The 24,678-nt window shown below is 41.5% G+C and overlaps 1 protein-coding gene across 2 annotated transcripts in view; it reads right to left on the bottom strand.

Moving 5' to 3' along the window:
* ALCAM (activated leukocyte cell adhesion molecule) overlaps positions 1-2,776 on the bottom strand; it is a 205,741-nt gene extending 202,965 nt beyond the window's left edge. Inside the window, exon 1 of one of the 2 annotated variants that reach the window (XM_082393104.1) lies at positions 2,017-2,776. In XM_082393104.1, coding sequence (XP_082249230.1) covers positions 2,017-2,089 — 73 coding nt within the window. In that variant the 5' untranslated portion in view covers positions 2,090-2,776. The remainder of the gene's footprint in view (positions 1-2,016) is intronic. The other variant, XM_082393103.1, reaches the window with a different exon arrangement.
* Positions 2,777-24,678: the final 21,902 nt, after the last annotated feature.

Raw genomic sequence — 24,678 nt, 5'->3', positions numbered from 1 at the left:
CGGGTAATTTCAAGGAAACCGCTGATCTGAGGGTCTGAGTCTCCTGACCCGCAGATCAGCAGCGGGTGGGCGACGGCGAGAGAGCCCGCCCCGCTGGCTGAAAGCGCGCAGCCGGGTGCCGGCTAGAAACGCGCGAGCTTGCTGCGTCAAAAGAATCGCCGCGAAGATCTGAAAGAGGAACCTCTCCCTTTTTAGCAGTTACATGTGCGGAAAAACCTGTCCTCTGAGGGGGCCCAACTGAAAATAAATTCCGGCACGGAAAAGGAAACTGGGCGTGCGCCTGTGGTCCGAGCGTGGTGGTGTAAGTGAGACTACGCTCTCCAAGTGGCGAGGGGGTTAAACCGAAAACCAACTGTGGGACTGTGGGCATGTGGACCTTCGCACTGAACAAACTACGGAACCCTCATCCTCCCTCCTCTCTCCCCTCGGCTCCAGAGTGAGTGCCCCTCCTTCCCACACCAGACACTGGGATCAGGAAAAAGTGAAATACGTGCAGTGCCAAAGCCAAGAGGGTCTCTCCTTCCCACCTCCCCGGGGGTTCTCACCCCACCCCCCCACCTGCTTTAAATCCGGTTCGACTCTCGATTCACAGTCCCAGCCCCAGAGCCGTTGATCTGTCACAGACGCCTCTTGCTCTGGCCTCAAAACAGCAGGTGAGCTCATTACCTCGACTCGAAATGGAACTTTAAACATGAGATCAGAACGGGAGGGGGCACGCACCTCGCGCGTACACTACCACTAACACACACCGCGGCGGCAGTTCACAAACACTAGGGATCTGCAGGCTCTAACCCCGAGCCCCACTCCCCCCCCCCCTCTTTCTGGGAGAGCTCCAGAGGCTTTCAAACCTCTTCTTTGACCTCAGCATGCCAACAACTGAAGGGATGTGCAGAAATTAAAGACGCGAAAAGGAAGTGAGTTTTTCTTTGATAAAAACTGAAGAAAGGGGCAAGAGTACAAACAGAAGCCGAAATAACAAGAAGTAGGAGTTTTATTTGCAATTGTCTACGAGGGGCTAGAGATCAAAACTTCAAAGGGAGAAAAAAATTTCCCCCCAAATCTTCAAGTCTAGCGAAAAATTAACCTGCTGCTCTGTCAAGCGACGGCGAGCACGCAGAATGCCCTGTGAGGGTCAACTCACATCAGCCACCCGGCGGGTCTCAGGATGACAGTGCCAGGGGACGTCCCTAAGGGCAAGGCAAGAGATTCCCGGGCGAGATATATTAATTGTTGGGGCTTTTGCCTTTTTTTTTTTTTTTCTTATGAGGCTCAATACAGAACTGAGAACTGAGGTTAGGTCACAGGTCCTGAACAATCCACAACCCCCTCACGAAGGGCTCACAAACCTGGCTGTGAATTCCAGACCAGGCTGCGTTCTTTGCCCGCCATCACCCCTACTCTCACCCCGCACCCAGACAATGGGGGAGACGGCGTCCAAACCACGGTCGGAGCTTTAGGAGGTTTTTAAAAGCGAGTGATTGAAGTCCTCCCTTCCTCCTCTACCCCTCCCCCTCCCATCCCCGCCTCGCCTCTCACCACGGGAAGTTACCAGGGGATTTATCACGAAAAAGTGCGAGCTATTGCCTCCAAGAGCTAAGCGAAAGGAAAACTGCCCAGAGCGCAGTGACGTGGACTTTGATATCCAGAGACTGGAGGGGTTGTCAGAGGGCGAGAGCTCGCCGCCCAGGCTGGAGCCGCAGGGGGGGAAGGGGAGAGAGCCAGATGAATCTTGTCCGTGGGCCCCGCGGAGCCCCGACCCCGGCCGCACCCAAACTTCCTGAAGATTTATCCAGTCCCCCCAGTCGTTGCCCCAACTTGAGCCAACCGGTCGAGCCCAAATATGCGACACAGGTGAGGGTACCCAGGGCCAGCTCTGTGCCCGCACCGCCGTCCCCTTACCTCCCCCACGCGCCCCGGCGCGCCTCCCCGGGGGTGCGAGGCCCCGGGCCGGGGACCTAGGAAACTGCCCCCCGGCCCAGGTCGGCCTGGGGCTGCTCTGAGGCCCCCTGCTCTTACCTGGCCGAAGGACAGCAGCGGAGATCAAGAGGCAGAAGACCAGACGGCAGGAGGAGGCCGCCTTCGATGCCATATTCCTCCTCCTCCTCGGGGACCACCGACAGAGTCCGCGCCGCAGGAGGGGGCGTCCTCCCCGGCCCCGCGCTGCCCGCGCGCTCGCGGGTCCGGACGCAGCGGGCAGCGGCTTGTCCCAGACACACCGCCCCCTGGGCTGTGGCGCTGCACCTTCGGGTCTCCGCCGCCCGCAACTTTCCACCACGCAGTGCCCCAACTCCTCCTGTCTCCCCTTCAACACCCGCCCTTGGCCCCTTCGGCTGCTCCTCCCGGGACCGGCGACCCTCTCTTCCCGGGAGACACTTGAGTAATTCGGAAAGGTATACGTGGTTCTTTTTAGCTGGTCTGTTATTTTCCTTCTCTTGGAATAATAATAATAATGGTAGTGGCAGTGCGCATAAAAAGCCTGGTGCTAGGAAAGAATTGCCGGGAGGGGCAACAGTGGGGCGACAGGTCCAGGCGGTCTCCTCAGGTGGTAGCGGCGGTGGCAGCGATAGCAGCGGCGCCCGCAGCGGTCTCTGGGCTGCTCTGAGTGGAGGGACTGGAAGGCGTGTGTAAGCTGCCGCTTTCCTCCTCCCTTCGCCTCCTCCCTCTCTCCTCTCTCCTCCCAGCTTCTCGGGACGTGGAGCCAAGCACAGGTGGCAGGAGCTGGATCTGCAGCCTAGAGGCGCTGCAGGACCGAGTCCGAGACCAAGTCCGCCTCAGGAACTCCACTGGGTTGTCAAGCTCGCCGAGTCCCGGAGGCCAAGTGGGCGGGGCTTTCTAATGGCTCCGCCCCGGGGCCACGCCCGCCAATAGGGAGCCCGCCCAAGAGCTGCGCGCTTCTGGGTGGGCCCCCAGGACTGCCACTTCCCTGTGGCGTTATCTTTGCCCTCGTCCTACGGATTCTCACTTCACGCTGCCCACGCAGCTTCGCCACGGTCCAAACTGCCGTTTTCTTGCCCCCAGACGCCTATCCACTGGCTCACTCCTCAGGGACTTTTCGGCCGTGATATCGCAGCCTCCTTCTCCTATAAAGAGAGTAGTGGGGCAGGGAGGTGGGGGTCGGAACCTCGCCGGGGACTCGCACTTCGGGTCCAAGGGCGAGAGCGAAGGAGGGAGGAAGGGGCTGGAGGAGGTGGCAAAGGTGGGAACTTGCCTCCTGGGAGTTAACAGGGACAGCTACTGGTTGGCGGGGGGCGGGGGGGTGCGGGAGGGGGTAACTCACTAGGCTGATTCCTTCCCCCTACTCCCGCCACGTGCCCTTCTCGCACGCACCTTGTTTTGCAGGCAGATTACTTGAGTCGACTGCCCACTAGCAAACAGAAAATATTCACTCTTTCCCGGGGGAAATTAAAGCAGGAATTTCTAGATCATACTTCGTTACACGGATTTTCCCAATGTCTACAAAAGCCAGAGCGAGTGTCTCTCTTATTTTGAATTAAGAGGCGATTTTAAGTTACAAACAGAAATCCTCAAATTACTCAGATTAAAAGCCAAGCTTCTCCTTGTCCGTTCCAGAAAGCCAGGCATCCCAGCAGATGGACAGGCTTCTCTGGCAATTTCTAAAGATTGAGCTACCTCCCAGGCGGAACGTCGGGAAACTGTGTCGCTTTCAGATCTGGCAGAGAGCATGAAGGAATATTTCCCTCTAGAACACCGGGGTGGAGCTGTCGGAGCCCTAACTGGCTCTAAATCAGGGATTTGGGATCACAAGTCTCATCCACGAAGCATAATAAAATCTTGGTCCCAGAACCACTTCGCCGGGGCATTAAATAGCCTTCCGTGCATCACAGGGACACCCCTGTGTGAGACTAGGCTCCAGCAGAGAATGCCAACTAGTAATCGTCACATACCTCGCTTTCATCAGAAGACTTGAGTCACCAGCTAGATGGGGATGAGGGAAGTTGGTGGCAGGAGAAATAATAAAACAACCGGGAGCGCGCGCGCGCGCCCACACACGCCTTTGAATTCTTTCTCTTTTCCTGCTCGAAACTATTAAGCTCCATCTTCCGCTGTGATTTTTATCGAAAGCGTGCCAGTCTTGTCCTCCCGGTTCTCTTTACATTACATTCACAGTACTCTAGAGTAGAGCTCTTATATTTTTCCTCTCAGAATAAGTAGTTTCTCCCTTTTGGTTTTAACATTAGCATTTTATTTGCATCTTATGAACCTACAAGAAGGCTAATGCTATGAGGCAAATGCCTTTTAGTTCAGTATTCCATGAGCTAAGTATGGCTGAATTGCTAACATTCCTATGGGATCCTGTAGAATTCCTTTAGGGAATTGTTTCCCCTTTAACAGCAGCTCTAAGTAGCTCTTACTCGAACAAATCATCCTAACTATATATTTAACCTGGATCCCTCCCAACCCACCCTCTGTCTATCTGACCGCCTTTATCTTGGGGTGGGAGTTAATACAGCATAATTGTTTAAAAGTTGATCTGCAAAGGCAGACTGTCTGATTTGGGCTTTGACATTCCCAGGGGCATGATCTTGGTGAACTCAACCCCTCTAAGCCTCAGTTTCCTTACTTGTAAAAAGTGATAGCAATAGTGCTAGCCTCTTGAGATTGTTGTGATGATTAAATGAGATCACACAAATAACTGGCTAGATACAGTAGAAGGAGTGTGGGCTTTGGGGAGCAATCAGAGTCTAGTTAAAACCCCTGTTCTGCACAAGCGAGTGACCTTGAGCAAAAGTCAGTCTCTTATAATCAAAGTATGATAAGTATGATGACACATCAGAGTACCACCTTCAAAGGGGTGCAGCTAAGTTGGATCAAAATACATTCTATAAATTAAGTACATTATACTTACCCACATTTATGACAGGTATGATTGTATGTAGTACAGTCAGTTGGTCCAGAATTCCTTTTAGAGAGGAATTTGTCCTAGTGTAGGAAAATGCCTTAACAAGCAGCTTGGAGCAGTAACTCCAAAAGCTATTAGTCTTATATAGCTAAGGTCACAAAGTGATGGTGAAACTACTCTATATTAACTAACATAATAAAAATAAAATGAGGAATTGCAAAATAATAAAAATAAGAATTTGGCAGGGGAGTGAAGACAGGGATGCTGAGAAAAGAAGAAGGGACAAAGACTAAGCCATACAATTATAAATTGAAATGGTGGAAGACCTTTAAATACATTATAAATAATTAGTTAATGACAGTTATTGAACACTTACTATTTGTTAGGTTATTCTAAGCAATTTATATGAATTAGTGGAATAATCCCCGCTCCAAAAAAATCCTGCGAGGGAGATGTTAATATTATCTTCATTTTACTCATGAAGAAACTGAAGCCCAGAGATATGAAGTAACTTTTCCAAGTTCACACAGTGATTCGTGATTCATAGTAATAGTAATAGTAATGCCACCATTCTACCAAAGGCACTTTGATATTAGAGCTTCATTTCTATCTACTTGCTCATCACGATCCACTTCACTTATCAGATATGTGCAAAAATAAATTTATGACTTTCTTTTTGGTTGAGGGGGGCTTGATTGAAACATAAATTCCTAAAACCTTAATAAAGCCTCCTACTCTCAAATACATTGTCCTTGAGGAAATTAATAAGGCAGTGCACCCTATCTGCATGAGACAGATACAGTGCATATGAGATGATGACAAGACCATTTCTAGTAATTTAGCATAAGTAAGAGCTCAGAATTGGAAATAAACTTGAGATGTAAGCGCCACAAAATAATGTAGTAGAGAGAGAATTTGTCCTTCAAGATTTAGGGAATGGGGGGTTGGATCCACCTTACCTAGTTCTTAACAGGAAGAGCTTTTCCAGCTGCATCTGGACCACAATTGCTTTTGTTACAACCAAGAAAATGTAGTATTCCAATGATATTTACCAGTTTAATCATGCCTCAGAGCATCATAATGGGGACTGCTTATGGCAAGGAATAAAATGAATAATGTTCAGCCAGAGGAATACGTATTTCTTGTTACCTGAAACATGAGGAGCATTTTGCATCTCCAGTATAAAAGAATTCATCATCAGTCAGGACAGTATGCTCAAAGCAGTGACAGCACAGTAGGCAGATTTCCTGCTTAGAATCCGTTGAGGTCAGATCTCAGGATCCCAGAGGCTCAGGCCAGGAATCTTTGCCCCATCTGTACTACTCCATCAGTATGTAGCAACATAGCTAGGTGGGGCATGTGAGCATTTGAAGAGTTGAGGTGATTTTTTTCTTCTGATCAATGTAAACAATTTCCCACTGGAGATGAAATTTCCCAAAGATAGCTTTGGAGGCTGGTGACATTTGTTCCTTACCACATTTATCATAGTGTTTTGTGTGCCTTCCTAGTTTTTGAACAAAACATGTATGCAATTCAAGAGCATGCAACAAATCTGACTCACTTTCTCCCCAACCCCACCTCTCCATCAATGATTACACATTTCTAGCCAATGCTTTGCAAATACATTGGGTACTCTGTAAGTATTTACGTATGAATGATAAATAGTGAGAAAGTTTTTTATAGAACATAGACCCTGAAACAAACTTAACAGGGAGAATGAAATAAGGAGATGAAAGCTGTTTCCACTGAGCCTTCAACGATTGGACTAGTATGATTCTGGTACCAGTTCCAACATGTGGGGTTTTTTTTTTTGCATACCACCAAAGCAATTCTTGGACACTAAGCTGATGTTCTACAATTCAACTCAATTCTCACAGTGTCAGCCTGGTTATAGCGTCAATCAGATAGAAGAGATACCTAGGGCAAGGTCTGTGGGAAGGAGAGCAGAGCATCCATGCTCTCTGAGCATGCCACTCTCCCCAAATAACCACGTGTTTACCAACCGGGAAGCTCTTGGAGCACAGCCCTTTCAAGTCTTTATGGAGGCTTCATTACATAGGCACTGTTGATTACATTCGAGGTCATTGGTGATTGAACTCAATCTCCAGCCCCACTCCTCTCCCAGGAGGTCCAGAGGTGGGACTAAAAGTTTCACCCTCTAATTACAGGGTCAGATTGGATCTCCTGGCAACCAGGCCCCATCCTTAGGTGACCTAGGGGCTTTCCAAAGTCACCTCATTAACACAACAAAACGTACCATTACGTTACCACTCTACTCACTTAGGAAATTCCAAGGGTTTTAGGAGCTCTTGCCAGGGATGGAGTCAAGACCAAGTATTAAATTTCTTAGTGTAACATACAATATCACAACTAGGCAGAACTAAGGTTTAGGAAAGGCAAAGAGAATGAGTCAAGACCTGGTCACCATAGTGAAAAACTTTGAAATATAAACGGAGGAAACCTAATCTACAGGAAGAAGAGAGTGAAAAAAAACTATTTGCCATCAGTGAGAAGAAAACAGAGCCACAGGAGAATAGAATCCTGACTAGTAAAGGTTTCGAGTGACCAGGAAGGGAATGGGCAAGGGCCTTGACTAATGCACTAATGAGAAAATTGAAATAGATGGCTAAGTGGCATTTATATTAAGTCTAAGAAGATATAACTATTTAAAGAGGCACAGGGATTACACAGGTATAAGATAAAGCTCTGTTTTATTTCTGGACCCTAAGGTCTTTAAGTCAATGATTCCTAAAATGACTCTACATATGGCCTGGGGAACAGATGGGTATCTGTCCTCCTAAGAAATATTCCCTTGAACTTCATTTTTTAATTTTGATTAATAGTAATATCAGTCATGGTTTGAATAAAATTTTGCAATCACATCTTCAATAACATCAGCTAATAAAGCTGTATCACTGGAGCTCAGGAGAGCAAAAACTTTCAAAGCCTATGGTAAACATTATGTTCTTATTTCAGACTGTAGCTCGCTCAATGTCTGGGTACAAAAAGAAATTCATAGCTATTTCAGTCGAAGTAGAAATCCACTTAGTCGTTTTCCTTCCTGTCTTAGACATGAGGAATGGACAAAAAATCTAGCTAAGCCCTTTGACTGTAAAACATACACCATAACTATAAAATAGATGTCCAAAACTCTTAGTGTATTAAACACTTATAATTCATTAGTGCTTTCGGTAGGTGCATAAAATTTACTCAAAAATTATAACAGTCTAAGTTCCTCCTACAACTTGAGAGTTTCTCCTTAGAGTTCTCTATACGTTTTCAACTTTTAACTGAAATATACGGTTCTTTCAGTTTTGGGTAAGTAAAAGTGATTCAGAGCATAGTTATTCAAATGTTTGATACCTCAAAAGAAGTTTCAACTTGATTACCCCTCAAAAAGTTCTCCAGAGTTATCTCTACCTGCTTTGTCATATATCTGCTAGCCATTCTGATCTATGATAATTTCATTCAGGAATTTGAAGTGGACATGTAATGACTATAGAAGTTGAAAACAATGTATTTTTGATTTCCTAAAACAGATCACCATGGATTTAATGGACTTCTGGAAAACCAAAATGAAGTATTAACTAAGCCCAGGTTATCTATACTAGTTTTCCTTACAATAAGCAAGATAGTTGCAAGAGTTTACAGGAAAGTATTAAGAAGGAATTCTTACGTAAATGCATAATCCCTAAGGAGTGATGTTAATTAGCAAAAAAAAAGATGAATAACACTGAATGAAGTCTCATTGATTATGTAATATATGACAGAATCTTATAATTTTAATGTTTCTTAGGGCCTTACAATAATTTAGATGAAGAGTTTTCAATCTTTATTTAAATACAAATCTTTTTCTTCTAATGTAGGCTCACTCTGAAGTCAAATTTCCTATTTCCCCCTGTTTGACCCATTCAAACCATACTGGTCTCCTCATTATTCCTAAATATACCTACCATATTCCCACATCAGGGCCTTTGCACTTGCTGTTTCTAATCCTCGGAATTCTTTAACCCAGTTATTAGTGTAGCTTACCCTATCACCTCTTTCAAGGTACTTGCGCAAATATTACCTTCTCACTGAAGCTTTCCATGAACAACTATTTAAATTTTCAACCCCCATCCCCAATACTCCTTATCTCCCTTTTGTGTTTCATTTTTTTCTCTGTCAATTCTATCCCCGTATAGCATAATAGATTGAAAGCTCAATGAGGGCAGAAATGTGTGTCTGTTTTACTCTCTGCTATATGCCTAGAATAGACAGACACATTAGTAGGCACATAATACTACTTGACCAATGAGTTCATCAATTCATGAATACTTGATGAATAATAAATTATAGTGCAAGATAATTAATAAACTGATACAGGTGGGGCTGCTTTGACCGAAGTTTGATAAATAGCCTGAAGTTTCATTTCCCCCTTTAGACACTTCAAAGATTTTTAGCATAATTAGAAAACCCACCAGGTCAGTATCATATGACACATGAAGTAATTGAGGTCCCAGGATCCAGAAGTCTTAACCAAAATTTACACAGGTATGGGTACCACTCTTGCTTAAATGAAAATGGATCACTTTCTGGTAGAGTAAATACACAAGACACTGTAAATTTTTAGTCAAATTCTCAGAATAATAAAAAATTTTGGATGCATATAAGACATTATTAATCAATTTTAAATACAGTATATTTGCCCAAACTCTTTTCAGAACAGACATTCTGAATAGTGTTCTGTATAATATTTCTCTAAGGCATGATTATGGATGCAGTATCAATATTGCAAAGTCTACAGAGATGGTTCAGTATTCAGGACTTTAAGCCTCAATGTTCTTTATACTTTGTTCTTTTCTGGTGGATTTGGCAAAATTATAATTCAAAGCAATGTACTCCACAAACATAGATGATTCATAACCTATTCAGCTAACAGTGCTATAGGACAAATATTTAATTTAATTTGATGTCCAACATTTTAACATTACATGGAGGTGTTTAATGTGTTTACTTTTCTTTGTAAGGGCAAGAAATTCACTTAATAATTGTACCTCAAGGTGAAAAACTTATGAGAAAACACAATACATTTAAAAACAGCTATAAAATCCAGTGCACAAAAAGATTTATAAACATGTATATGCTTTCATTCAAATCACCAGAATCTGTGATGTGTTAGAGCCAGCAGGGAAGTAGATTAAATTATTTTTGGCTATTGCTTCCAGTTTTGAAATTCTGTTAAAACCAGTTAATTGATACATCTCTTAAGGAAAATGATTTGTCTTTTTATAAAGAATGACATCCAAGTTATAGAGCGAAGCATACTGTCCATGTGTTGTTAACATATCAAGTTAGAAGAGAATCCCCAAAGAGCATAACTCTGGATTATTTTTCCTAGACTCAAGGACATTTCAAAAGAGGGCAAGGTCCATGGTTATTTCTCAGGTTTTTTTCAGGGCTGAGACAAATCTTGAGTTCAGGATTAAATGAACTCTGAATTCAACCTTTAAAGGCAAAGACACGTCAAAGGGTAGCTTGAGAAGTGTGACTAGAGGGGGAATCATACTCATTTAGCCTGACTGAGAAGGTGAGCCTTGGTTACTCAGGTCTTTCTTCCACACCAGCAACTGAGTCATCATCTATCCTCACTTCATCTTCTGGGATCTTCTCAGAAAGTCTAAGAAAAACTCCCAAGTTACTCTATCTTGAGGTGATTTTTCACCATCCACTCAAATTCCTGCCATGAAACTTAAGATGTGAAGACCTTTTTTCTAGTGCTGATTTGTCCTTCCAGTTCTAAAATGATCAGCATTTCCTTCTCCTTTCTTTTCCTCTCAACTTAGTACCTTGTCTTTTGCCTATTCAGTGAAAGCTCAGCATTTTGAGTCAAATAATAAAGCCGTGATAATTTATGAAAGGAGAAATGAAAGTATTGTGGCCTGCATGCCAATGAAAGAAAGAGACGTTTAAAGAGAGATGAATCATAGGTCAGGAAAACACAAAATTAAATAAGCATATCTTAGAATATAGGCCCAAAAGGGAATTTAGTTCTTGGTATTTCCCCACCCCCTTTACTCTGCTGGGTTTTTTTCTTTTTTAGCTAGAAAGACATTATTTTCATAATCTCAGTCAGCTGACCGGAGTTTGTCATCAAGTCAGGAAATTTTTACTAAAGTTTTTGTAATGGTCAGGATAATTTCAGCTGAAAGTGACAAAAGCCCAGTCCAAAGAGTTTAACCAAAAAAAAAAAAAAAAAAAAAAAAGAAAGAAAGAAAAGAAAAGAAGAGGGTTTAAATGATTTACTTACTGTTTTAAATGATTGGGAATCCCCAAAGTATGTATGTTTTTAGGCATATCACAATCAAAGCATTTGAGCAAAGTTGTCAAGGCTCTTTGTCCATTTTTCCATATTCCAGCTCTACATGCCTTTGCTTGTCTTGGACTGTTTTCTCAGTTTCTCTACTGCAACCCAACTTCCTTCATACCAAAAAGGTACCTTCAAACCTACCTTTGACCAAAAAGATACCTTCAGACCTAAGCCTATATCCACAGAGATTGAAATCCTAGAGATAGCCTCTCACTCTTAGAAAAGGTATGATTGGCTTTGTCCATCTCTTGAGATGGACAAAGATCCAGGACCATGACTGGCCAGGCCTGAGTCATATGTCCACCCCTGCAGCCAGAGGGCAGGTGGGCATCATGCTTGACAGTACCTCAGAATCACAGAGATGGGTGCCATTCCCCAAGGAGCAGACAAAAACAGTAGACATCCATTTCATTTTCTTTATGTTATTTTTTAATTGGTTCTTAGGACCAATATGCTTTCTGTCCAGATTGTGTACAACAAGAGCTTTGATTATGGAGGGGAAAAATAGAAATATTCTGCAACATAGGAAATCTAATCTTATTTTCGTCCTTGCTTCTTTTAAAGGGCTAGACTATTGGCACAAAGGGAAAACAGGCATTATTTGCAGGTACTTGCTAATGTTTATTCTCCTCACTGTCCTATGCACTCTCTGATTCTGTGGGGAAGGAAGGAAGCATTAGTGTTGTTCTGTGCTTAGAAGGATGTGAAATAAAGTGACAAAATAAATATTCTAAAGTATTTGCAAATATGTTTATTTCCCCTGAATACAGGTCAATATAAGGTACATTCAGAGAGTCTTCCAAACAAGCACGTATTTCCTCAGGAATTCTTTTGAAAGTGAGCACTGAGTAACTCTTTTCAACTTTATTGTCCATATGTTTGCTAAAGCTCATTTTCCATCAATTTATCACCTTCACCAGTCTGCTGTTGTCCTTACATAAAGAAAGAGAAAAGTAGATACATAGCCAGAAATTCATATTGGCCAATCTTTTTAATTCATTTAGCCCCAATTTCAGTCTTTTAAGTACACAGTGATTTTAGCAGTGATTAAGACAACTGCCTGTAGAAAGTTTTGGATGAAATAAGTCAACATTTTGATCTTTTATTTTCAAGCAAATTGCCACCCTTCAGGAATGGTGATTTTAAGCAAGAAGCTGTCCCCAGCCAATTCTCAATCACACTTTCTACTTGATCCAACTACAATTAGCTCAATCTATCTACCTTCTTTGGATGTAACTAAACTAATCCCCATTCCAGCCTCCATGCATTACTCCTTCTTTCTCCAAGAATTACCCCAAATCTTTCTCACTTCTCCCCTAACACACTGCCCGAGCATCTCCTCCTCTGTGGTACAGTTGTAGGCTGCAGGCTCTCCAGAGCTGCTTGTGCCCATCGCTTCTAGATGCCGCCTTCAGTGATGTCATGCCGGCAGCTTGAAGTTGCCATTGTGGAATTATTTGCACACTGTGGGAATCGGAAATTGGCAAACAGTACAAATCCAGACTGCTTTTGGTTTTGTTTTTGAGACCTGGTTCTTAAACTACTAGCATACCATACTGTCCATGGAACTGACTTCATTCTTCACTAACCACTCTAATAGTGTTTACAGGTCTGAGTTTGGTGTCAGATAAACTGGAGCTTGAGTTCTGGCTCATTGATCTAGTATTTATGTGACACTGAGCAAGTTATTTCACCTGTCTACATCAGTTTTCTTAAGTAAAATAATACATGTGAAGCCCCTGGCACAGGAAAGTGCTGAATAAAAGTAGCTACTTTTTCAATAGCCCTTGATCCTTCATGTGTATTCCATTCATAGTTTTGATTAGCTATGTTCCTGGCTGTATGCTGATGTCATTTGTATTTGCTCTTTCTTTTACCATAAAACCTCCAGTTTCAAAAAGGATCATCAGAGTATCTTGCCTCGTATGTTTGGTGGATAGTGAGTCCACAATAAATGCTACTTCAGTGCATATTCATACAGAAGGCAATCAAACAGTCGAAAATGTGTGGCCAATGATGCCTGAGAGCACTAGATTAAGAGTAAGGATGCCTAATGGCAGAACGCAGCATACAAAACTGTAAGAAGTCCTGGATCAAATATCTCTAGTTTTGAATCCCAGTTCTGCCTCTAATTATTTGTGCAGACTTCATCAAGTTACTGACCTCAGCTTCCTTATCTGTTAAATGGACAAAAGAGTAGCTTTGTACTTAGCTTCATAGTTTAGGAGGGTTGCTTGTATTAAAGGATGCTAAATGAGTGGACAGTCTTCTCTTAATAAAAAGTGGCTATTATCATTCTTCCACTAGTTGGTTATGTCGTTTAATCTTCCAAAGCTTCATAGACTTTAACTATATCTATAAAAGTAAGAGGGCTAATTTGGTGCTCTCTCAAGAGGACTTTTTTAATTTTGAATAAAATTCTTTGTGCCTAAAGCCCTTTATTCTAGAAACAGATAAAGTCCTAATGCCAATTTTCTTTGGTGAACAAAATCTCTCCTTGCCAGTCTCAATACTCCTAGCCCAGGTCCCCATCACCTGTACAGCAAGTTTCCAACCAGTCTCCCATCACCTGGATGGCTCTAAGCTACTTTCTCCAGACTTCCCTGTGATCATCTTAGACAGACAGACAGACACACATACACAGAAATTTGATTATGTCACTCCCTTTCTTTAAAATCTCTGCTGGAGTCATTTTACCTACAAATGAAAGCTAATCTTCCTAGCAAGATCTCTAAAGTCCTTGACATTCTCATCCCAGTTTCATATTTGCCCACCTTAGTTTCATTTCACAACCCTCTCTCATGAATACTATGCTTCAATCAGGTTGAACTGTTTCCTAAACATACCCTGGCAGTCTTTCTCAACTTGTGTCATTACATATATGTTTCCCTCAGCCTGAAATGCACCTACTACATCTATCCCTTTGTTTTCCTGGGATACTCCTACTCATATTTCAAGACCCACATCACATGTCAAGTTGTCTTTTAAAAAGCCTTTCCTGATTCCCCTAGGCAGTGTTAGTCATGCTGTCTCTGTATTTCCACAGTGCTAGCACTTACCTCTTTGAATTATATTTATCTGTTTACAAGTCTGGCTCCTCCACTGGAACAGTGACTTACTAGTGATGTGCCACAAGTCTGGAGTCAGACTGTCTGGTTTATAAACCCCTGCACCAACACATACTAGATGAATGAGCTTGAGAAAGCTATTCAGCTTCTTTAATCGCCCGTTTTCTCACCTATAAAATAGAATGTTCCATTATCAGGGTCCTTACAATAATTAAAAGAGAAAAATGCATGTAGAGCTCCTACCCATATGCCTGGCATAAATTAAGGGCTCAGTAACTCAGTAACTCTCAACGTTGATGGAGATGACAGAGGAGATAGGACGGCAGGAGAGGGAGAGAAAGTGATGGAAAAAAAACACGTCATTTATCTTTTCAGTCCCTGGACCAGTTCCCAGAGTCTGGCATCTAGTAAGTACTCAGTGCGTGTTTGTAGAATGAATGGTTGTGCTACTTTACAGTGCAGCTAAAATGACAGATACCGGCTCTTTTCTCATATCTAAGTCCACGACGTTGAATTAATTTTTGAGATGCCAACAACTGAGGTGCTGATAGAGAGGGAGAGGAGTGGAGAAAAAGGATGGTAGGAGAGGGAGAAAGGAAGTACTGTGTTGGGCGTGCAGAGAACAGCTTTTCAGAGCCTGTCTAAGCATTTCTATTACTGTTATCGTCAAGAACTGAAACAGTTTTTTGTTTTTTTTTTTGTTTTTAAGGAGTTAAATGGTGAGGATTCCCAGTCTAGGGAGCAGCCCCACCAGTAGGCACCACTTGGGTGGTAAGGGCAATCTAAGCAAACTCCTTTGATGTGCTCTGAGAGCCTGAGGGCAAAACAGCAACGCAGCGAGGGGTTGGAATGCAAGGAGCTTAGAATGAAAATGTGTTCCTGCAAGGAAGCGGGTAGGAAGGGACAGAGCTCACTTCATAATGAAACCCCAGGACTAGAAAGGACTGGAACATAGAGTGGAAGTCCAGCTTAGCGGAATAGTAAGCTCTGGAGGCATTTACACAGATGAAAACAAAAACAAAAATCGAAACAAACCCTGATACACAGGACGTAGAAACCGAGACAAGTTCGTTCGATTAGTCCCAAAGACACCTGGTAATTAGACCAGAGATGCTGTGGGAATGGTATACCAGAAAAATAAACTGGGGAAGAAGAAAAACCGAGGTGGTGAAGAGAGAAGCAGTGCTGTTGAATTTATTTCAAAGAAGAAAAACATGCTCTTGTTTTCATCAAATGTTCGATGCTCCCCAGACCAGAGAAGCGGCTGATTCCCTTTTGCGCTCGGTAGAGAAAACACACAAGCAAAAACAGAAATAAAAACAGAAACAAAGAGGCGTGATTTCGTCTCCTCTTCCTCTTCCCTTCTTCCGACCGAGTCCTTCCTTCAGGCTCAGAGCCCGCGCGCGAAGGTTCTCCTTTGCTGTCCACCGCCGCGTCCTGCCGGACCCCCAGCAGCTGGCCGTGGTTTCCATTCTCCAGACCCGAGTTGGGTTTGGTCCTGAGATCTCACAGGCCAGGAAGCAGATCCAGTTCTCCCTCCTTCTCGTTTTTCTCTCCTCCCCTCCCGCTTCTTCCCTTCGCTTCCCTCTGGTCCCTCCGCTCCTCTGCTCGGCTGTCACCCGCTCCCCTCCCTCCCCACGCCTACATCCCCGAACCCGCGGCTGGGAGGAGGGCCCGCTGACACTCCGGGAGAGTTGGCAGGGTCCCAAGGGGAACCCCCGCTCTTCCTCTTTAGCAAACCACTGTCTTTCTGAGCAGAAACTGATTTCCATGGCCGAGGACTGTCCTGTCTACATCCCTCGGGACAGACACCGTGCGTGGTTCTTGGCTCCTGACTCGGGACTCGAGAGAGCCCGGCTGGCGGCGCCCTGGCCGCGGACGTGCTCGTGCTCAGCTGCCCCAACCGGCTGGGGCATCGCCACTCGCCAGGGTCGGATCGCGTGGTTCCAGCCTCGCACAGAAGAGATCACGGTCAAGGTGTGGTCCGCTGCAATCGTCCGGGGATTCTGTTCCTCGAGATGAAGGGCCGCAGCCTGCCTCCTGGGTCAGAAGCCGCTAGTCCACCGTTTCCGGGAAGTGGATGGACTGATATACATAGAGGAACACAGGCCACAAATATGTTAAACAAAATAAGCAAGTGCGTGCCTCTGTCTTGTCATTATCACTGGCAAAAAGAAGTCCAAGATTTTCCCAAATAAAATCTTAGTAGCTCCACTCCCCCATAAACTTTCATTTTAAATGACTCTATATTCCATAAAATGTTTAGAAATGATGATTGCACTTAAATCAACACCTGACCCTACTCAGATTAAATACAACTACTTTTACTGGAAGGAATTCCTTACCAAGGAAGAATGTTTGACTTCTGGAAGGCTACTACTTGAATTCTCCTCTGGAAGCCCAAGACAGGATTGTGAAACAGCTGACAGTACAGCTGAGTTGGTTGCAGGAAGTGAAAGCCCCGCTCAGGTTTTAGGAGTTTTGGGGGACTGCTTTATATTTAGGTGAGAATGCTGATCTGGGCATAATTGACACATAGGAAGCTATTGAATTGACGCAGGAAAAAAAATCATAAGAAATCCTTGGGCAATATCTGAAAGAGCATTTAATTCTCTGTCACTCAAGAAAAAGGAACAGTTCAGCTTTCAAAATGTATCTACATTATACAGTCAGCCAATAAAACATAATCCCCACTCAAGCAATTAGAGGAGAGCGGGGGATTGCAGTTGGGATTTTTAGCTTGGTTAAAGCAAATAAAATACTATAGAAGGAATGAAATCAAACTTGTTGAAACTTGGATTTGCAGAAATATAAGGTAGCTTGGAGAAGATGAATTCAGGTGGAAAATGACATTTCTATTATGTTCAGGAAGGCATTAGAATGTCAGGAGAAATGCTGGAAAGGAGATTTATTACCATAAACACAGTTGACAAGTTCCATTTTGTTGAGTATCTTGGATGGAGGAAGGAAACCAGCTTTTCAGGTGGTGATTAAAAAAGCTCTGAAAAGAGTGTTCAGTAATCCAAGGAGAACTGAGTGGAAGAGGAATGTGCCGCTCTTGTTCTGCTGAGAGGTTCCTGGGAGCCTCAGAGTCCCCCGGATTTGCTTATTCCTTGTCTGAATATTTGTAGTAGATGAATTACATGCAATATGAGATGGGTTGGATACAACATGTGTGTGTGTATGTGTGTATCCTTCTCATTCTCTACAAAAACTTCTCCCCCCTCCCCTCCCTCTCTCTGTGTGTATTTGTGTGTACGTGTGTACATGTGTGTATTTGTGTGTGTGTGTGAGTATATCTATCTCTCTATATATTCAGAGATGAGGAGGGGATTCTCAAAAATATAAATAACTTTTTTGTAGTAAAGTCATACAATATATTGTTTTACATTTTGAAGGCCACATTCATTTGAGACATACACACACCTTATGTGGCCTATAGGGCTAATATTAGGATTCCATTTGAACGATGAGGAAATGAGGATAAGAGAAGGGAAGTCATGTATATATTGTTTTACATTTTGAAGACCACATTCATTTGAGACATACACATGCCTGCATCATGTGGCCTAGACGGCTAATGTTAGGAGTCCCATTTTAAAGATGAGGAAATGAAGATAAAAGAAGGGAAATGATTTTCTCAATGCCCTTTTCACTTTGCCATGAAATCTTTCACAGTACTTGTGATTCATAAGCATGAACTTAAAACCCACACTGGACCTCAACACATCCTCTTTTCTTGAGCATTTTCCCTCTCTCCTTTTTAGTTTGAATAAGCAGTTAAAATCTGATCAAAAACTTCAACAGTTCTCCATATGTGCTCACTTCCTATTCTTTTTCCTTGCTTTGTTTTTCTCCTTAGCACTTCTGACTCTTTAACACCTTATATTTACATATTCATCTTGTTTTTTGCATGTGGTTTTCTGCTCCAGACAATACACTCAGTGGAGACAGGTAATTATTTTGCAGGGTGAGATGGTGACTACTCTTTTTCTGCTGGATCCTCAGTGGCCAAGAAAAGTGCCTAGCAAATAGGAGGCACTCAAAAAATATCTGATAAATGAATGCCCACATGCATGAATGAATGAAGGCTTGAAAATAGTCCATGTAAATCTAACTAGCATCTATCTGCCACTGCTTTTTGGTAAGGGAGGGGTGATAATTAATTATCTACAAGAAGAATAATGAAAGGAAGCTCGCTGCAGGTCTCTGGACACTTGATGTGAAGATGATATCCCTTATTTGTTTGTCTTAGTTCTTTCTGACTATCAGCAAAATGTGGTGTTTGGAACCTCACTTCTGATGTCCAGATGATGCCTCTGCTATGGGTGGGAAAGTTTTTTGTATGTCTTATGTCTTTGCTGTCCTACTCTCCCTTCACCTTTCTCTCACATGTGCACAACACACAGGAAATGCCCCTTGCCTACACTCAGCCAGGAAAATATTTTTCCTGGACCAGTGCCTTTTACTTAAGATCTTTCCAGACCTTTTCCTCCCTCATTAAGTTTTACCTACCCTTTTTCCCATTCCCTCTGGTGTCTACTTTCCATACTGGTTTATGCTTTGTAGGTAATACATTTTTATTTTGTTAGAATCAAGTAGTAGAATTTCAAGACCACATAGTACAGCTTCTCTTCCGGTGAACCAAATCTTTCTACAGTATTGACATGTGAGAAGCAGTGTGAGTGAAAACTCAGTCTCTGGACACAAGACAGATGTGCTTTCTGCCTTTCATGAATTATGTGACTTTGGGCAAATTACTTAACCTCTCTAAGCTTCAGGCCCTTCATTTAAGAATGATGACAAAATAGATTTCATCTCCCAGGGCCACTGTATTAAATAGAATATGTGGAACAGTGCATCGAATAAATCCTTGCCAGTAGTAACCACTAATAAATATTAGCTATTTCTAGTAATGTCCTTGATAAATGGCCTTCCAGATTCCATTTCAATGCCAACAGTGTTGGGAAAGAGATCACTACTTTCTTGAGTCAATCAGTTCTTTTTGAAGATCCACTGTCCACCTCCTGTAAAGATCCTTTTTAATCAGCCCAAACCTGCTCCCTAATAGCTTCCACCCATTGGTCCCCAGTGTTTACTTGGAGAAACATGGAGTAGGAATGTGCTGCTATGGTCTGAATGTTTGTGTCCCACTCCCCCCGAATTCATATGTTGAAGCCCTAACCCTTAATGTCATGGTATTTGGAGATAAGGCTTTTGGGAGGTAATTAAATGTAGATGAGGTCAGGAGAGTGGTTCTCTCATGACGGATTAGTGCCCTAAAAAGGAGAGCAAGAGACAAGAGAACTCTCTCTCCATGAGCATGCACTGAGGAAAGGGCATGTGAACATACAGGAAAATGGCAGTCATTGTAAACCAGGAAGGGAGCCCTCACCAAGAACCAAATCTACTGGCACCTTGGGCTTGGGCTTTCCAGCCTCTGGAATTGTGAAAAATAAACATCTGTTGTTTAAGTCACGCAATCTACGGTATTTTGTTGTAGTAGCCTGAGATAAGACATGTGACTTCTCTTTCATAAATTTTTTTTTAAAGTTTCTAAGACAGTTTTTATAGCCTAGCTACATCTTCTTTGTTTTAAGCTAAGATTTTCCAATTCCTTCAAGTGCTGTTCATCTGTAGTGATTTCTCACACCATCACCAATGGACTGCTCACGATGATGTCTAGTTTACCTATGTACCTCTTCAAGAGCTGCACCAGAAAGATATGCAATAGCCTAATTATTGTCTAACTAATACAAATTACAGGGGAGATAATTATCTCACGTGGTCTGTACATTCTATTCTTGATGATGGCCGAGATCTCATTAGGTTCTTTGGCAACCATGTCACACAGTTGGAGGCATGTCTATCTTGCCAAACACAAGTTAGAAACAGAGTAAGAACTCCGTGTCTTTTCCACATGAAACACTGATAAAGCAGATCTAGCCTGGTCTGTACCTGAGTATCTAGGAGTGTGTCTAACAGCAGAGTTTATTATTTATTCCTATTAAGTCACACTAAAAGAACTTCTGGAAACAATGTCTTCAACCTATTGTTCCCAACCTTTTTTTTTCCCTCTCAGTACACATTAATGATGGTACTCATATGAAATACAAATGCCCATGGGCACACCCATGATTATTTGAAATTTCCATCTGCCAGTTTTAACTCCACCCTTACTCTTCTGTGCAAAAGAGCATATTGGAACTTGAATGAGTAAACCAAAGAACTAAATGTGAAAAACAATAACCTAAAGCTTTTGGAAGATTACATTGGTTAATATCTTCACGATATTAGGAAAGAAAAGAATTTCTTACACAGTGTCGTAAAGAAAGAAAGCAAAAATAATAAAGGAAGAAGTTGAGACATTTGGTTTTATTAAAACAAACAAACAAACAAAAAATCACCAAACCCTATAAACAGAATGAAAGTATTTGCAACACATATATTTGACAGAGGGCCAGTATATTCCCTTCAATTATAAAGAATTCTGACAAATTATTAAGAAAAAAGACAATCAATAGAAAAATTGGTAAAAGACTTAAATATGTACTTCACAGAAGATACCTGATTGAACAAAAATCATATGAAAAAAATTAGCAATAGTAATCAGGGAAATATAACTTAAAACTCAGTGAGCTAGCATTTGATTCCTGCTAGGGTTGTAAAAGTTAAAATGATTGACAATCCCAAATGTGAGGGAGGAATTACGGTAATGAGGACTCATACTCTACTGGTGGAAGTGCCAATTGATACAACCAGTTTAGAAAAAACATTTTGGCATAACCTAGTCAAATCAAGTATGCCCATATGTTATATATTACACAGGTTAGAGGTCAAGATGCTGTAAAATAAAATCTCAGTGTTATTTGCCTCTCATATAACAGTCCCAAATGACTTTTGAGGATTCTCCTATCTCATTAGTTTATCCTTTCTTAGGTCACTATCCATGTTTGCATGGTCTGTAAGCTGGATTGCAGGCACATCAAAGTCCCAGAGTGTGTGTGGGAAGGGGAATGAGAGCATAGAGAAGTACACATCTATTTTTTAGGCCTAGACTAGGAAGCATCTTACTTTCGTTTCACTTAGACTCCATTGGCAAGGACTTAGTCACATAGCCACAAATGGCTGCAAGAAAGCTGGGAAATGTCTTCTCTAGTTCTCTATTTTTGTGGAGTAAGAATAGGGTAGATAGTAATCAATAATCTCCACCACACCCTATGGCACAGAAATTCTACTCCTAAGTATGTACCTAGAGATTTGTTTCTAAATACACACCAGGAGACATTGTACAAGAATATTCAGAGCAATGCTGTTTTAGTGACAAAAATTCTGGATTTTTTGGATTATCTATCTGGACTATCCATCAACAATACACAGAATAAATGAAGTGAGGTGTACAATGGAATACAAACTAAGGCTACACATCAACATAGATGAATGTCAAAGCAATGCTAAAAACATAAGCAAGTCACAGAATATACATAGGATGATCCATGTGCATGAAGTTAAAAAAAGGGAAAAACTGAAAAATGTAATGTTTGGGGATACCTAACATGAGTGGTAAATTGATGAAAAATAAGAGAATGAAATCTCAAAAGTCAGGATAATAAGTAGCTGTCTTTTGTGCAAAAGGAAGTTGATGAGTTTGGGAAAAAGCACTCAACAGTACGGGCACTGTTCTATTTCTTAACGAGGTGGCGATTACAAAAATTTCTCCTTTTCTGTGTGTATATGTTGAGCAACAAAACCTGCCCTGAAAAAGCAAATTTAAAAAGTAAATAATTTTTTAAATTCTGTACTTTAAGTATATAAGTAACTAATTATTTGTGACATGTAGTTTGCAACACATGTGTCAAGACGACATAATCATCATTTTACCCAGAGGATGGATTTGTAAAGGGAATTTCAGCCATCTGGGACCAGACTTTGGGGAATATACTGTGGGGATGATGGGGAATGAGAGCTCCTTCTATAGTATAATGCAGGCTCCATGTTTCTCTCTTCTGTCCTCTGGAGGTCAACCCGTTTGGTGCCCACCTGTATGCAAATCATACAACAGAACACAAACTCCATACTAACCACAGTTCTGATTTTAGCAAGTAACAAGCCTATGTCAGTGTTCTCATCAACTCCTTCAATGCAACATAGTGATGAGAACATGGTTCTAGAATCAGAGTTGTCTAGGTTAAAAGTCTGATTTTTCCCAGCAACCATAGACAATCTTCTTAACATCACAGGATCTCTGTTTTTTCATCTATAAAATGGAAACTTTAATAGTACCTACTTTATAGGGTAATTTTGGGGGTTAAATAATATAATGAATAATAATTTTACACATGCTCATTATATAGTAGGTTCTTAAAAATGTTAAGTTAAAAAATACAATGATAAAAACATTTTTTTCAGTTAACAATTAGTTAATACCAAGGGATATAGAAATGTAACACACTGCCTGGCCAAGTATAGAGTCTTTTACAACTTGTTACATATGTGCAAAAACTAGTTCTAACATGTGATAGTCCTGGCATGTAATGGGTACTCAATAAATCTTAGATTCCTTTCATTTTTTTGATATTTGGAAGCTTTGTCCTGTTTCTTTCAATGTGTTATTATCCATGAATCTACTAATTAGAGTCGCGAGCTGTAATTAGGACGTAGAATATCCTACAACCTCTCTGAAGTGTTGAAAATTTTTGTTTTAAAATTTTTGCTTGTGTCTGGAGGTCAGAATCTCAAGGGGTCAATGATGTAAAATATAATAATGTAAAATGGGACAACTATATGTAAGCTTCTAGAACTGTAATGGTATATAATAGGAACTTAATATGCTTGAATTTTCTTTTCCTCACTTGGACTTGCTTTAGATGCTGTATAAAACACTAAAATAAATCCTTAATATATCTTTGTCTTTGGAATTTGAGTCTGATTTTTGAAAATAGCTCAGAACCACTCAGAGCCAACTGTCATGAATAATAAAAGTGAACAAGTTGTATAATACCATTTTTGGTCAAAAATGAGTTGTGATAAAATTAATGAGAATTTTTTTTATTTGTACAAGTTTGTAAACGGGCTCTGAAGGCCATTCCAAAAAGGAGTTCCACACGTGGCTTAGGCAATGACAATATCTTTGGAATAAATTTTGACTCCTATTCATCTCATCAAATCATATTGACTTCACCCATGTATACTACACTCATATCAGTTTTAAAAACATTGAAATAATTCTGTACCTACTACTAATAGCCCCTGACCTAAATTCCCTTGAATACAGTTCTCCCCACTTCCTAGCTGCCACTGCCCATACACTAGTTTAACTCATGATATAGCAAGGGGTCTCGAATATTGCTTAAGCACTACAACCGGTATAAATTCTGATTGGCTGATGCCTGTGGCATTCACTCTGCTAATTATTGTGAATGTCACTACTCTTTGTCATGTTGTCTGACCAGCAACTTCATGGTCCTGGCAATGCTCATTTTGATGTTAATCTTGGGTAGTTTGTATAACATCAACAACAATATCTTTCTGAGATGACTAGAACAGAAAATTAGTAGTTCTTCTTTGGAATAACTGATCACCCAGAAAATTCTTTCCTTAATAAAGTGCTACAGGCATCAGATTAAGACTTCAGATATATTTACCTTCAACAAATAAATGTTTTATTGCTGTTTGCAGTACAGACAGAAAAAGATCCTAAATAGATCTGGTTAATTCCAACACCCTTACAGATGTTAAGGCATAATTAATCCTGCCAGTGATAATTCCGTGGAATTCCTGTGTATGATAAAAATAAGTAGAATAAAATCCTAGGTGCTTTTAAAGCAAATAGTACAGATCAATCAAATCTGGAGACACGGTAGGAAAAAAATCTTTGAAAATCCATTTAGGTTTTTATGGTCCATTTATTTTCACAATTTTCAGTTGTTCCTCATTGAACTCACCTCATTGATTATTGGTCACAGAATGGTGATTCTTTCATATTTGTCATAAATAACCCCACCTTATTGGCAATTTTCTATTACGTTTTAATTTGGCATTAATTGCAGTTGCCAGCTATTGACATCATGTGATCATACATTCATGTGATCATACTGCTGTGGCTGCAGTTTACATCAACTAATCCCAAAGAAGCTGTATGATGAAGTGAGCTCTGTGTTATAAATGTAATAAATAAAATATGTTATATAAAGTTTATCCCTTTTTTATACTTTCTTGTATATACATTTGAAAGTAAGTCTGCTTTCCTTTTCTGTTCCTTGCATTTTACAAGAAAGAGAAAAAAGAAAAAGCAAGGAAAAATAAAACTAAAGAATCTGGAGATTGCCAGGACCTCCAGCACCCAACACAGTGCCTGGCACATAGGTGTTCAATCAATGGTGAGTGAATGGAGAACTATC

Source organism: Balaenoptera borealis (genome assembly GCF_965194805.1).
Source record: "Balaenoptera borealis genome assembly, chromosome: 5".
Taxonomy (NCBI): Eukaryota; Metazoa; Chordata; class Mammalia; order Artiodactyla; family Balaenopteridae; genus Balaenoptera; species Balaenoptera borealis.
This window is presented reverse-complemented; position numbering and strand designations above follow the sequence as displayed.